The sequence below is a fragment of the Gadus chalcogrammus genome, chromosome 13, assembly GCF_026213295.1.
Source record: "Gadus chalcogrammus isolate NIFS_2021 chromosome 13, NIFS_Gcha_1.0, whole genome shotgun sequence".
Lineage (NCBI taxonomy): Eukaryota > Metazoa > Chordata > Actinopteri > Gadiformes > Gadidae > Gadus > Gadus chalcogrammus.
Window position 1 is genome coordinate 18744722 of NC_079424.1, and position 15747 is coordinate 18760468.

At 43.3% G+C, this 15747-nt stretch overlaps 1 protein-coding gene across 1 annotated transcript in view; it reads left to right on the top strand.

The window, feature by feature from the left end:
- Positions 1–15747, top strand: part of LOC130402447 (POC1 centriolar protein homolog A-like) — a 29305-nt gene extending 13558 nt beyond the window's left edge. Inside the window, exons 10-11 of the mRNA XM_056606608.1 lie at positions 7285–7542; positions 15632–15747. Of these exons, the coding sequence (XP_056462583.1) occupies positions 7285–7542; positions 15632–15745 (372 nt within the window). The 3' untranslated portion in view covers positions 15746–15747. The remainder of the gene's footprint in view (positions 1–7284; positions 7543–15631) is intronic.

A 15747-nucleotide genomic window follows, 5' to 3' on the forward strand; every position in this document is an offset into this window, starting at 1 on the left:
ATAGATACATTTTAAATTATGATGGTATTATGTATTTGAAGAGGTCCCATTTGTCCGTTTTATAAGTCCCGGACGCTGTGACAATATCTTTAACGGTCTTATGTTTTAATGCCAACTGTTGAAACCAACACAGCCTTGTTTCTTTTTCTTGATCCTGCCAATGGAGTTTGCCTGTGCGATGTCACTTTAATGAGACCTAAATGCTAATGGTATTCATTAGCGTTTCCAGCCAGAGGAGGTTATCTGCAGACGTAACTCCGGGTGCGATCAGCAACCGAGAGCCTTGACTAAAGAGGTATTAAGAGAAATTAGTACTTGCGTAATGCCCTTTTGTCTTCACCCCTTTTTTTTTTACTAGAAATCTACAATTTTATAAGTCTCTTTGCGGTTTTCTAAATTGTGAAAAAAAAGAAGCCATCCAGAGTAAGCTAGTTTTTGAAAGTATCCAACTGCAACAATCTCACCCCTTAGGCCTCCGGCCCGAGCCTCTCCCCCATAACACATGACTGGCTCGCTCGCTTTAGCATAAGCTCTGCCTAGCCTTGTAGGTAACACCTGCGCGGGGCAATGAGTAGGCACAGGCAGCCAGATAGTTTGGTTGATGGTTTGGTTGACAAACAGCTTGGCCATCCATTGGGCTGAAAATCGGCTTAGCTTAGGAGGTACAGCGGGTTGCCTTGTAACCTGAAGATCGCTAGTTCGATCCACGTCGAACCACGTCGAACTAGGTCAGTCGGTTTCACCGACTGACCTAAAAATAGCCTCTAACACTTTACTATTAGGGACCAAAGTAATCACCAAAGTTTTACCATTCGTGAAAACATTATACAAAACTGCAGATGCCTGTAGTTAAGTTGAGTTTGTGAAATATCTGCGTATCTGTGTAATATATATGTTTATTTATCACTATTTAATTTCCTGGAAGATATGGTCAGTGCTGTGGTTATGATGGTCACACCATTACTAGTACACTATGTATATTTACAACACTGATACGCAAGGTACTCAAGTCGTTACACAGATTCACAGTCTGCATTTATGTCCTAGTTAATATGTTGTGTGTCTGTGTGTGTGAATGATGTATTTTATTATCATTACTGCCACTTTGTCAGTCAATATGGCGGTCAGTTACACCTTCAAGTGCTTGCTTTCTAGATCTCTGCTATGTATTATTCAGCCATACGTAATTCATTATTAATAATGGGCCCTTTTATCTCTCATAAGACACACACACACACACACACACACACACACACACACACACACACACACACACACACACACACACACACACACACACACACACACACACACACACACACACACACACACACACACACACACACACACACACACACGTATGTGTGAGTGGAAATGGAAGAGAGAAAAAACATCAGAAGCTAGGCTTAGCTCTCCTTCAATTATGAAATAACTTCCCAATCCTTTCCAAAATGTTTTTTTTGGAAGCAGGACCTAATAATCATGCGGGAAAGGCTTATTTCAATTATTGTTATGTCAACAAAATTATCTGCTTTATTGCGACTAGAAATGAATGTGTGAAAATGAGCGTAAACAGGATGTTGACTCCTCTGGACATCGGACCAATGGAGGTTTCGTTACGGCTCACATGTCTGAAAACCTGACTGGAGCCTCATTACAGAAAAGACTGAAGTAGAAATAAGGGGGCCTCACTTTTCCCTTCTGAATATCTCTTGCTCTCTCGCTCTCCCTTTCTCATGGATGTGGCGAGGTTGTAGGGATGGAGAGCAGTTCATGTGCTTTCCCCATTTTAGTTTTTGAAGTTTGCGCACAAGCTTGAAACTAGGGAGAACTGAGATGTAGTAAGGCGTGTAGAAAGATGATTGATAAAACAATGATGTATAAAATAAGTTGGCAACAATTGCAGATTTAAACCCATATAGATTTACATGAAGCTCTGATTACCTCTCTCCAGGTATGATCAGTATTGCATAAACTGGTGAACAATTGCACTCAATCTCTCTCTCTCTCTCTCTCTCTCTCTCTCTCTCTCTCTCTCTCTCTCTCTCTCTCTCTCTCTCTCTCTCTCTCTCTCTCTCTCTCTCTCTCTCTCTCTCTCTCTCTCTCTCTCTCTCTCTCTCTCTCTCTCTCTCTCTCTCTCTCTCTCTCTCTCTCTCTCTCTCTCTCTCTCTCTCTCTCTCTCTCTCTCTCTCTCTCTCTCTCTCTCTCTCAGCCTTCCTTTCCTGCCTCACATCCGGGTCTTCCTCATACTCACATGCAGACAGATGAGCGGCACATTCCCAGCAGGCTTCCCCCCCCAACAAAAACACACACACACAGGGGGAGGGGTAAAAGAGCGAGTGGTGCTTCAGACAGTTAAACCTACCTCCCTCCATCGTTGCGTTATTGATTTAACTATGGATCTAGAGGTGTTCTCTGCACTGTAGCAAGAGTTTTTCCGGCTTGTTTCTCAATATATATACACTGGGAACTGGTCTTAAAGTGTGTAATTGGCCGACACAAGACCAATTTGTGTGTGTGTGTGTTTAAAGGCATAGAATGTCTGGCGTACTAGCAGAGTGCGCGTGTGTATGTGTGTGTGTGTGTGAGAGAGAGAGACGGGTGAAAGAGGAGCAGGAGAGCATGAAAGCAGATGAAGGGATAGAGGGGGATGCTCCAGTGGAGTGGAGCCTCAGACAGTAGCAGGGTGGAGGCTGAGGCACACATGCACTGTGGAGGAGGCCAACCACCTAAATAAATAAATAAATTAATAACAAGGCGGGGAGAAGAAGCACACGCACATTAGAAAAATATATAAACGATCGGAATCAGAGGTGGAGAGATGGCAGATACAGTGTGAGCTGTCGGCAGCAGATAACCGCGTCCACTTCCTCCGCTACGCTCAAGACAGGGGGAGAGATTGGAAGATTGGGGACAAAATTGGATAGGAAACTGGGTATGGAAAGAACCAGTATTATCCCTTTGCTACGCCCACGTCTGACCTTTTTTTTGGTGTGTGTGCGTGCGTGTGCGTGCGTCTGCGTGTGCGCTATAGGTGTTCTTTTTCGGACTGTCATGGAGAAGCACGGGAATCCATGTCCATCTCAAGAGTAACTCAGCGCAACAGCCATTTGCTGGAACGGTGACTTTAGCTAGCTTGCGACCAAATTAGCTCCCAGTCAAAGTGTGGTCTGTAATTGCTTTGACCGTATACGCTATACATTCTTTGAAGAGCAACGTGTTCTAAGTTTTAGTTGTAAGCAGCAGGGAGCTTAATTTACTGAAACATATTTTATAGTTTCCAATAACTCGTCGCACAACAGGATCACATTAACCTACAGCTCAGTCAAATGTATTATTATCCCACGACGGGATATTTGGTTGCAGCCAGGTATTAAATCCACATTGAATCAATCATAAATTCAACATGAAATGCAACATACCAGAAATGACATAGATGGAACAATACAGTGCAGTGCAAGATAATTTTAAGTGAAGACAAAAGACGAGCAAATGCGTACTACTTTGAGCTTCTACCTGAAGATGGAAGCTCAAACTCCCTCTACAGGGTGTGGTCATGACAGACCAATATGGCATGGGCCTTCATTACGACCTGCCAATGGTAAAGGTCAGTGAGCTGTTCTTGGTTCCACCCCAATAACTTTGCTGCCCGCTCTGACAAGCCGACCAAGCCTATTCTCATTGGCCAGCTCAGGTTCCCCAACCACACCACAATACAAAGACACAGCAACGATTTGGTGCACACATTAAAATAATCAGTTTGCCTCAAGAAGTGAAGACGTTACTGTACCTTCTTAGAAATAGCATCTGCATTGGCCTGAAAGCACGACCTGACTCCCCAAATATTTGTTGTTCACCACCAAATTAATCTCAAATCCCTAATAACTTAGTTATTCCGTCAGCTAGTACAGTATGGAGTCTATTGTATCCACAAGTCCTGTAGTGGAATGATACCACTGTGTTTCCAGTTAGAAGGTGTTCAGGATAAATTTGTTATAGTCACTACTTATGTCTTGTTTTGATGATGATCTGGTTCTTGCATAATGAGTGTTTATGTAATGAGTTCTTATTTTAGCTTATACAATACAAACACACTTAAGATTGAGAAACAATTTTACCTCCAGTGTCAACTTTCCTGCTTTCCTACTCTCCTACTTGCATTCCTAACATCTGTGCTTGGTAGGGTGCTGCTAGCATATATCCTGTGAAGCTACGGGCTTCCACTAGGGGCAACATAAGTAATAACATGTAAGTCAATGAGAAGCTGGCTGTTGCATTTCCTCTTTATGGTTAGTCCCCTAGAGTTTGTCGTGTCTCTTTAGTTCATACCTGTACAGCCACTGTGCTCTTGTTCAATGTCTGAGCAGCCCTTATCCTGTGTGAACAGGCTTAATTCACTACTAGCCCCTGGTACTATGACGGGGTAGGCTGCTCAGTCAGGGGATCGAACTCAAAACTGGTGGAAAGAGTTTGAAAGCAGACTGTGTGACTTCTCTGTCTTTATGACACAAACCGGTGTAACTCAGCCTGTGCTGAGAATGGAAAGACAAATCCAGACGTGTGTGTGTGTGTGTGTGTGTGTGTGTGTGTGTGTGTGTGTGTGTGTGTGTGTGTGTGTGTGTGTGTAATAGTTTTTGTATGCAGTGAACTGGCTGTATTGATGCCTAGCTGTGTCCAACCAAGAGTTTCATTTGGGCCCCTAGGAAATTTTCCACTGTTGGTTTTTCCACTCCAGGTGATTCATCAAGAGGGTGGTGGTGGTAGCATTGTGTGTGTGTGAGCATTAATGTATGCTTATGCTTGAATGATTGCGGTTGTGTCTGTAGTGACGAGTGCAGTGTGTGTGTGTGTGTGTAAACGCGGAGAGGTTGTCTGTACGGGTTTGTGTGTGTTTAAGCAGCTGTTTTAATACAAAGCTATACAAGTCATACTCTCAACAAGAGTCAATCCGGTCTTGGTGGACGTTATTGGCTCAGCACAAATAATTATTTGTCTCTCCCTCACTCGCTCCCTCTCCTTTCTATGTATTACCGCCACACGAAAGATGTTCTTTCTTCTCACTCTTTCCAAGTCAAACAAGTGTGAAATTTGTTCTTGTACAAAATGGTGAATGACTTGACGTATTTGGTACCTTGAGAAAGTAAACGGTTAACGAGGTGTGGTGTCCCTTGGACACAAGTTGATTATTATGCTAAAGAAGTTAGTAGCGTGACAATTTAAGGATGTTCAGCGGCCGATGACTGGACCTGAAATGAAGAGTGCCGTGCTTCAAAATCGAATAGAATGTGCTTCTTGGCGCTGCATTGCATTCTATTGTGTCTGGTTTTTTTTTCTTCCGTAAGCAAATACGTTTGAGTCATAGGCAGTGCTGCTGTGATTGGCCGAATCCACACCTGAATTGTCCCCAATTAATATCACTTTACCAATGTGTTCCATGACGAAGGGGGAGGAGCTTGGCCTCTCTGGGTTTATTGTAAACGGTGTGGCTTATGGGTAAATGATCTACCTCAACCTCTTAATGACTGCCATCCACCCATATCTTTTTCATCAGTATAAACTGTTAATCCACTACTTTGTGTTTGCCTTTCACCCAGATATAGCAGGAAGTAGGAGGATTATCTCCTTAGACTCAGGTTCCTCCTCTGAAGAGGAGTTGTGGAATCTATTTAATTTACAAAGTTAGTTGTGATTTGACAATAAAGCACCTTTCTTTAATTCATTATTGGGAAGTGCTTTTTGGGGATGTTGTTTTCCAAAGAATGGGTTCCAATAGCCATCCATTCCAATAGGTAATGGATGGCTATAAATCAACAATAGTTGATCATGCGTGGCGTGCCAAAGTTTAAAAAATCTGTGGTTACAAAGCTGATGTTGATGGCAGGCAGTAAATTCATACATCTACTTCTGTACTTTTTATTCTGGAATCTATTAATTACAATGTAATACAATGTGTAGTCCAAACATAATCTGGTAAACCCCTAGTACCGGGAGCTGAAGTGGTTGACCAGCTCACCATCTCTACAGCCATGCCTGGCTCTCTTAGTGGTTACAGCTGTCCACCAAGGCTCAACTTATATTGTTTTACAAAAATTAAATAAATGCTACACAAAATTTGATTATTAAGTATTTGTGGGATACATGGCTACTTTTTAATTGGACAGTTGTCAATTGGATAAGATAACGACACTAGGGTTATTTATAGGGCAATTTACCGTTTATTCCGAGTAGATAAGGAAGTGCCAGAAATACAATGAGGTGTCACTCTTGGTCTTGTCATTAGTCATGTATTCTCTGAAATGAACTGATATCTTCCTATGAAGCAAAAACAAAGGTATTCAGTTTCAAGTTTGCAATGGCTCTGTCAGCTGAAAAGGTTCCTGACCTAGTAAAACGGTGACATATGCTTTAAGTATTTTACTCCAGTAAGGTTGTACATGCATGAAACATATGCTCTGGTTTGTTTTGATGAAATAACATGGCACTTGACTGATAATGTGATGGCACTTAAAAAATAAAGTTTGGATAACCCTAACCCTTTGATCTTCTTAACCAGTTTAGCCTTCTCCATGGTGGTCTTTTTCCAGTACAGTTGTAGTATGAAACAAGCGTGTTTTTATCTTGAACAAACCCTTGGTTTTCACCTTGACCTATGGCTTCGACCTCCCTCCTCAGCAGATGTGTGGGTAATGAGACAGGGACACACGGCTCAGCCTGTCGATATGAGTAACCTCTGACACCAAAGCTGTGGTCTTAATCCGTATTAGCTGTGTGTGTGGAAACAAGACTCCCTGTCTGGCATTATGAGTCAAAAAGGGTTGTCTTCCCATCACGCTGAGGAGAGCGCGGTCGGCTCCAGACATGACCAAACGTGCACAGAACAAGCAGAGGAGACGGAGGAGAAAGGGGAATAAAGAGGAGTGGAAACATAAACCGACTCATCATGTAGCTGTCATCGCGGTGGAGCTGTTACCATTCCATGTGCTTTTAATTGTAGTTCTCTCTAACGCAACCCGGAGAGACCTGACCTTCCTTGGCCACGGTAGAGCAGCAGCGAGTAGTGATCCGTTAGTAATGAATGGCTACGTTCCTTTCCTAATGGTTACTGGTCCATAATGCATTAGCTGATGGGTCAGGTGGTCATTGGTGAGCGGTGGAACCTATCCACTGCTATGTTGTGTTAGAATAGTAGAAAAATACAGTTTCATAAGCAGAGGGTCACCATCCCCATCTGCCAAAAACATCCTCAAACAGTATTTTTTTTTCTTCCCTCTTCTCTTTGTTCAGACATGCAATGTGGCAGAGGTCAGCAATACGACCGACTGGCACACCGTCTCCCACCCTCACAACCCCGGTCCTAGCAGCCACAACAAGACCGCCCACTCCCAGTCCATTAGAGCCCCCAGCACCCATCAGCCCCCGCCCCAGGCCCAGGCCAGCAGCCCCCAGCACCAAGCCCAGACCCAGACCTCTGATGGTGGGGTCTCTTCAGCCCTGTCAAGCACTCTGGAACGCATTGTGAACCAACTGGACATTCTCACTCAGGTAAGAGTCTCTCTGGAGGCCCTCTGTTAGGGTTAGGGAGTCCGTCTGCACTCCCCTTTGTTACACCACATCCGGATATGATGTGTCATTTTTAGTATCTCACAAGCGACTCAAGGTAACAGTACTTCTTTACCGGTACTCACAATAAACTAAATAAAGTAAAAGGTATGAACTGTTTGTCAGTTGGCCTTCATTAAGGGCTTAGATGCTCCGAAGCAAAGAAACTGCAGAGTGGGTGTTGTGTAAAGCCTTTATATCTTTTTTATTTATTTATTCATTCATTCATCAAAATGTATTCATATCATTACTTTGGGGTAAGCTTGCTAATAGATTCCAACCGGTAGCCTGAGCTAATCCCAAGCTCCTATGCTATTTTCTAAACCAATATGCTATTATCCTTTTCCAGTTGATGAAATTGCTATACATCTTCTGATTTCTATATATAACTTATAAACACTGTAGATTCATTCTGGTGAGATGTGACCTCCCAATACATTGACCGTCTAGAACCTTATTCACAGAAACAGGGTATATGGATGTAGTGGGTATGCAGGACTGGCTTGCATCCGTTTCTCATAGCCACATACTGGTCGTCGTATACTTCTGGCAGGTTTATGTTTGACGTTGACGTTCATTCTTGTGCTTTGGTCGAATCAATTCATTTTATTGCACTGCGTATTTAAACATTCACTTGAATAGAAAGCGATTTTAAAGGATATATTACTGCTGACATTTATGACTACAATGTCGGCCATAGTATAGGTTTGCAAACTCTAAATAACTGGACTCTGTCAACTGACTGAAATGGTTAAGTTACTGCATTTTGCTTCAGAGAAACATTTAGTTTACCAACTTTGCATAAATAACAGTTTAGCAGCTCTCTATTCTTTAAACAAGGACAGGTAGCACACATCTGGCTGTGTGCGTTCTGCTCGTGTTGTTTTTATGAACGTTTCAGGAGCTTTGTAAAGGGCATGCTCAGTTTGAAGCCTGACCAAACCAAAGCCTCCAGGGTCAGACCTAAAAATAAATCAGAACAGAAAACCCAACCGCACACCAACCAGAACAGAGTTATAGATGCTCTGCTTCTTATTAATTCCTGCTCTGCGTTTTATTTTCTTCTCGTGTTGGGGTGGCTTTCTCAGGGTCGTGTTTTAAGGCCGTTACAGAGGCTGCTTCTGATTGGTTCTGTTGAAACTATTGGGTAATGTTTTTTGCAACTTATGTCTATGCAGGCAAATTATATGTAAAGTGGTTACGTGGCAGACGATCACAGTTCGTATCTGTTGATGCGTTTAGCCAGCCGGTATTAAGAAACACCAAGAACGTTTCATAGTTCGATGAGGCTCATTGCCAGTATACGATGCATCTCACCTTGTTAAACTGTCCCAATATGCGTTATCTGCTACTATTATTTATGAACTATAAAATGACCAAACAAATGCAGCAATTAATTAGCAGAACCGTGTAACATGAGCAACCCACCCAATTCTGAGGACTCTGTTAATACCTACGATGAGCCTCGACTGCGCACGACAACTATTACAAATGGAATCCTATGATTCTTAGGTAAACGGGCAAAGAATGATGTGCATTGCTTGAAGAAAGTAATTGAGGAAGATGATATATGCAGAGGATGGACCGGAGTTTATGAATGTACCCCTAGGGAAGGACAACATTCATACAGAAACAGTTGGAGAACTCACTGGCTCTTAAAAAGTTGAAATACCACAGCTACCATCGTCGTGTGTGTGTGTGTGTGTGTGTGTGTGTGTGTGTGTGTGTGTGTGTGTGTGTGTGTGTGTGTGTGTGTGTGTGTGTGTGTGTGTGTGTGTGTGTGTGTGTGTGTGTGTGTGTGTGTGTGTGCGCTGAAGTTCAGCACATGGAAGTATTTAATGGTGGCTCTGTGCCTGACAGGCTGTCTTGCAGACCTCTTAGGAGGGGGGGGGGGGGGCCTTTAACCTCTAACCCCTGACCCCGGCTGCATACAACTATCCCAAAAGCATCGTACTGTATGTTTATACAGCATTTCATACATTCCTGCTGCATTCCTCCTGTACCAGGCTCATGGCTCCCCAAAGGAAGAGTAATGATGAAGTAGGACTCTATCGTCCGTGTTTGCTTTATCCATGGCTCAGTGAAGGCGCCCCCTTCTAAACTCACTTTGACCTGATCTTGGTGGCCTATCATCATACCACTGACTAAGTAGAGCGTTTCCCTCCTTGCAACGGCTCCTCTGGCTTTGGAATGTGAATTTGACAGACATGCATATAATTGACCAGACCAACTCGCTCCGCTCAAGGATTAAAAAACTCACAATGGCACCATATTCCTCTCTCTGTTTGTATTGAGGGACATATGAGAAAATTAGATGAACAGGTATTTATAAGTACTTGTGTGGGGATATTCTGATATAAAGTACATTATTCAGTTCATTCAGTTCATTCCCAGAGAGGCACTGAATGGGCTAGGCAGTAGATAAACAGTGGCCATGCTGAGAAGTAAGTACAAGCAGTACAACTAGCTATACAGTTGACATACCAAGCAGTACAACTAGCCTGACAGTTGCAGTGTTTCCCCTCTATGCATTCAGCAGAAGCGCACCGGCTCTTCTGGATTGGCAGAGCCACTGCAAAAAAAAAGTTCAAGCCACATTTGCCCAATGATCTGGGGTCAGCAGATACCTTCACTCTCTTGGTTGTTATGTCATATTTGTAAGCTCAATCTGTAAATTTTTCCCCAAAAAATCTCAACAGAAGTAACAACCTAAAGGGTTATTTTCCACAATTTTCTTGCGGGGGAGGATGCCCCCGGACCCCCCTAGCATTGCTAGGTTACCAACTCACAGCACCACTTCAACAAAAAGATCTAGGGGAAACACTGCAGTTGACATACAAAGCAGTACAACTACCTATACAGTTGATGTGCTCAGCCGTACAACTGGCTATACAGTTGACAAAGCACTACAACTGGCTATGCAGCTGATGAAGCGATACAACTAGATCTGCAGTTGACATGATAAGCAGTACAACTGGCTATACAGTTGGCTTGTGAAGCAATACAACTAGCAATAAAGTGAAAATGCTGTCAGTACAACTAGCTATGAAGCCAACATATTAATGCAGTGTTGTATAAACTGCTAAAAGTCATTCTAGAGTAAAAGTACAATAACTTGGATGATTGTGACTTGTAAAAGTAAGTAAAACAATTTGTTGAGTAAACGTTCATAATGTTCAAATACAATGTACCCAAGTAATTCAGGTATGCATCTTGGTGAAAGTGTACTTGTGTATAATAAATAAAAGTAAAAAATTCTAGTTAAAGATTTTCCGAAAACTATTGGTCCGGATGTTTGTCTCCGGTAGTCCTCCACTAGCTGCATTAGCACTAGCGGATGAGGACCATGCGCTCATACTGCTGCTTTTGCCGTAGCTTACGATATGCGTTTGTGAGTTGACATGAAATATGTGCTTGATGTGCCTCAACTCGTCAGTAAGATGGGCAGCTCATCGATCGATACATAGCACCCCAAAAACTACAGAAGTCTGCCAGGATAAAAAAATGTATATAATACTTTCGTAGCTTGATTTTAGCGTGTAACGATGAGTCCTCTGCAAATGGATTGGAGTAAAGCTAATAAAAAACGTTTGTAGTAAAATAGTGAAGAAGTAATTTGTATTTGTTAGTTTTCACCACTGGGTGAATGTGAGGAATAAATTGTGAAGCGCGTCGCAACTTGCAACAAAAAGCGCTTTAAGAAAACAAATCCATTCACCGTGTGTCTGAATTCACTGTAAGTCCCATCCTGTCAAAGACTTGTATAACATATAACTATAATAAATAGTACACAATATAACCAGCTATACACACGACTGAGGAGGGGAGGGATAGCCGGCTCACGTGGTAGCTGACTTGTTTCAAGTGTGTGTGTGTGTGTGTGTGTGTGTGTGTGTGTGTGTGTGTGTGTGTGTGTGTGTGTGTGTGTGTGTGTGTGTGTGTGTGTGTGTGTGTGTGTGTGTGTGTGTGTGTGTGTGTGAAACAGTAGAGTGGCCGAACAAGAAAAGGGCGAGAAAAATGCCATTTACCACTGAAGGAAAGGGCAGCACAAACAAACAAATGTACGGAGGGACGACTCGACTGAGCCGCCCACGCGGGTCGGAGACACTCTCAGGATGGGGTTTCACAGGCTCGGGGTGTGTGTTTGTGTCAGATGTATGTTGTCCTGAGTGTGGCGGGCGTCATTCTGTGCTGTGGCTGTGGCCCCAGCTGGCCAGGCGCTGAGGCAGCACTTGTACTCTCCTTCTAATTGATGGTTTTAATGGTATTGTTTTAATGAAGAATGCCCAAGTGACCGCCAAACCATATTTCATGATCATACGTCACATCTGTCTCAGTCTTTTGGTTTGGTTTTGGTATTCTAGTAGTCCGATGTCCATTAAAAACAAGGTTAACCCCACAAAGCAGGTTTGTCCCGTAATTTGTCCATGGGATCGTGGAAATGTGGCTTGTGCAGCTGTGTAACCATCGGCACGGTAACAGGGGCCAGAAGTGCTTGGAGCGGTGTGTGTGTGTGTGTGTGTGTCCCTGTGTAGGATAATATGGACTCTGCACAGAACTTGGAAATTCTATTTCGGGAGCGTAGAGATTGGGTTTCTACTCAAGATGAAAGCTATAGGCCTGTATAAAATGTCCTTCGCCTGGGGATATGGGGATGCACACACACACACACACACACACACACACACACACACACACACACACACACACACACACACACACACACACACACACACACACACACACACACACACACACACACACACACACACACACACAGTTGAAACAGAGGATTATTGATCTACAACCACAGTGCGCGGGATGATAACAAAAAATAACTCCAAGCCGTTTTTATTATTTTCTCCCTCCCCTGTAGCAGGGGGATAAGGTTGCTGGTGATGAACCAGAGAGGACCTGGTGGCGATCAGTGTTCCCCTTGTGTGCTTTTGTTAAGTCGTGATGTGTTCTGTATGTTGGTCCATAAGGACTGGGTTATATCACTTTTCTCCCTCTCCCTCTCTCTCTCTCTCTCTCTCTCTCTCTCGCTGTGGCTCTCTCTGTATCTCTCCATCTCTGTTTCTTGTCCTTTTCTTATCTGTGTTTGAGCCTCAATCCACCGTGTGGGTTTTCATGAGATATGAGATACTAGGCTGCTACTCGTGTAAATGTAGGGCAGGCTTGAGTGATAATTTGATGTTTGAATTCATTATTCATCCCGTTCATACATCCAAACGGTTTAATGTCGGATGGTTGGGTGCAGCGTGAGATGCTGCATTCATATGCGGTTGGTGTTTTGACGCGTCAACGTTGTGTGACATTCCCATGTGTTCATGTGGTCCGTTGATGTGGCCCAGACTAATATTTATGTCATGACGCATCACAATATGTTCAGTGAATAAGGCACACAGTCCAGACATTGCTAGGAATCGGACAAAAGACGAGACTCATCATTCAAGACTCAGTGTAGAAGAGAAACAAAATATCTAAAAGTTAGGAATTCAATAACATCAGCCTATTTCGTCAGATGTTTGTCAAACCACATAGTCCTTTGATTCCTTTTGGCGGGGGGGATTCTGGTTGGATTCCTCAATGGTATCAGGCTTCATCAGAGTGTTAACTTACATGCTCTGTAAAGGAGGAATAATACAGGATGACAGCTGTTTGATCGAGCCTGATTACCAAAGCTTACTGTTTAGATATACCCTTTTCTGTCACCTCTTTTATCTTTCAGCATACTTCTAATTCATTAGGTGGGACCCTTTACTGCCTCAAGTAGATTAAAGCACTTTTCAGGATTGACAAGCTTCTGGCAAACAGATTGAAGGTTATCAGAACCTTCAGTTACGACTGGTCCTACGAGTTGTCGCGGCAGTGAGGATTTGAAACGTACATAGATAGATATAGATACAAATAAAAATATATAGAGAGAAATGTTTTAATCAAGCTCCCATTCAATCGACTGCTGAAGAGAGTACCTGAGTTTTTCAAGCTTAAGGCCGGACATAACATCTGTCAGCCATTGTGAATGAGTGGGCGGGGCAGCCTCCCTTTTTCATTGTGTTATGTAAAGATAATACAGGTGAGGTACCACTGGAAATGGTGTGCTACTTCCTTAAAACATCCTCTGAGCAATGTTAATTAAATAACAATGACTGCAGTCGTTACTTGGCTAACCATTGAGCCGGATTTGCAGCATATTTAGACAGGCCTGTCAAATAAATGGCACATGCATGCAATGGATATCCACATCAATTGATTTATTTTATTCTTTCTTTTTATTTTTTTGTCTTGACGATTTAAAATGCTACAATAGCTATTTGTTTTCTCCCTCAACGGATCGAGACTGTGACAAAAGAGAGCAGGTAACGACCAAAACTGAGACCACCCATTACCAGGTCCGACATCCGGGCAAACGCCTATAATTACACAATTCATAACCAGCTACAGCCCTCGAGCTGTTACTGTTGCTATGGGAACCAACCGCTTCGCTCTGCACATGCAAATCTAATTTGTTCCCGCAACAATTACAGTGTGGACAGACACGCTAATGGAGGACATTTGAAGAAAACCAATCGGACGTTTCGCTGTAGTGATTCCAGGGCCACTTTTCAAGGTTTAAGGGCCGGAATCATTACAAGTTCACTTCAGCTGGACTTTGAGGCATAGACGTGTACTCCTGAATAATTTGGTTCTCTTATTTGTATGACGCAATCTTATTTTTCTTAATTATTTTCTACTTTTAATTAAAAACGAAGCAGACACACATTCAAGCATCAACCCATGATACATCAGTTCTGGACTGATGGGGCTGATATCTATGAAACAATCATTTTCTCTATTTATATTGTTAGGTCTGTTTTGCTTTTTGTTTGCTTTGTTTTTCACACAGAACTTACTTACTTGTATTTAATCAACCTGTACACCTTCTCTCCATGTTCTGTATCAGCTGTAGATATGCAGAAAAATTAATGAGATTCTACTTCAAATGAATCGCGGGGTGACTCCGATTACCTTGGGCTTCAGAACACAAACCTGTGATGTTAAAGGGTGCCAGACCCTTGTGCTTGGATACAGCAAACAATAATTTGATGAATTGTCTTGCTTGTATGTCTGCACACACACACACACACACACACACACACACACACACACACACACACACACACACACACACACACACACACACACACACACACACACACACACACACACACACACACACACACACACACACACCAAGAAGCGCTAACTGCCTCCTCTCTTATAAAGGCTAAAACACATTACCCGTGCATTACTGTCAGGCTGATTCTGTACAGCCCTTCCTCGCGTCTTCCATCCATCTTATCTCTCCTTCCCCCTCCTCCATCCTTCCTTTGCTCTCCTGGACTAATCCCTGCCTCGCTGTCTTTCATCTCCTCCTCCGCTCCATACCAGGGATAACCCTTTTATCCTGCCCTCGCCACCCCACACTTTAGTAGATGAACACTTCCGCTCCGTCTCCAACGTCTATAGTTCATCCACCATGTCTTTACCTCCCGATGCCCAGGCGTGCTGTTGGGAGACTGTTTGTCTCAACACAGTGTTCATCGTTCATCCATTGTGCTCCTATTTCGGAAGATCAAATGTGGCCTTTAAAATTCCACGTACGTGATCTTCTGCCTGGCTTTTTTGCAGTTGTAGTTATCCGGTGTGTTTCCATTCCGCAGGCCCTACTGCGTATGCTATTGCAAGGAAATATGCAGACACGGTCTTAAGAAGAAAACGATTCATGTTCATTGAAAAGGGGAAGAGCCGGGGGGGAATATATCTGTAAGCAAGCTCCCATGTAACTCACTTTTACAGAGAAAAGGATCAATGAAGGGCAGCGGGTTTTTCCATCTCCAGCCTCAGACAGTTTAAAAGGCGTCATATGTAACCGCTTCCACATTTTCTCTCCTGTCCTACTTCTTTGTTCTGTCCCTCTGTTACCCTCTCTGTCCCCCCCCCCCCCCCCCCCCTCACTGCCCTCCCCTTTACCCGTCGCTCCACGCAGACGGTGTCCATCCTGGAGCAGAGGCTGACCCTGACGGAGGACAAGCTGAAGGAGTGCCTGGAGAACCAGGTGGACATTGTCCAGCAGCAGCAGCAGCTCCACAGCCAGGGGTAGTC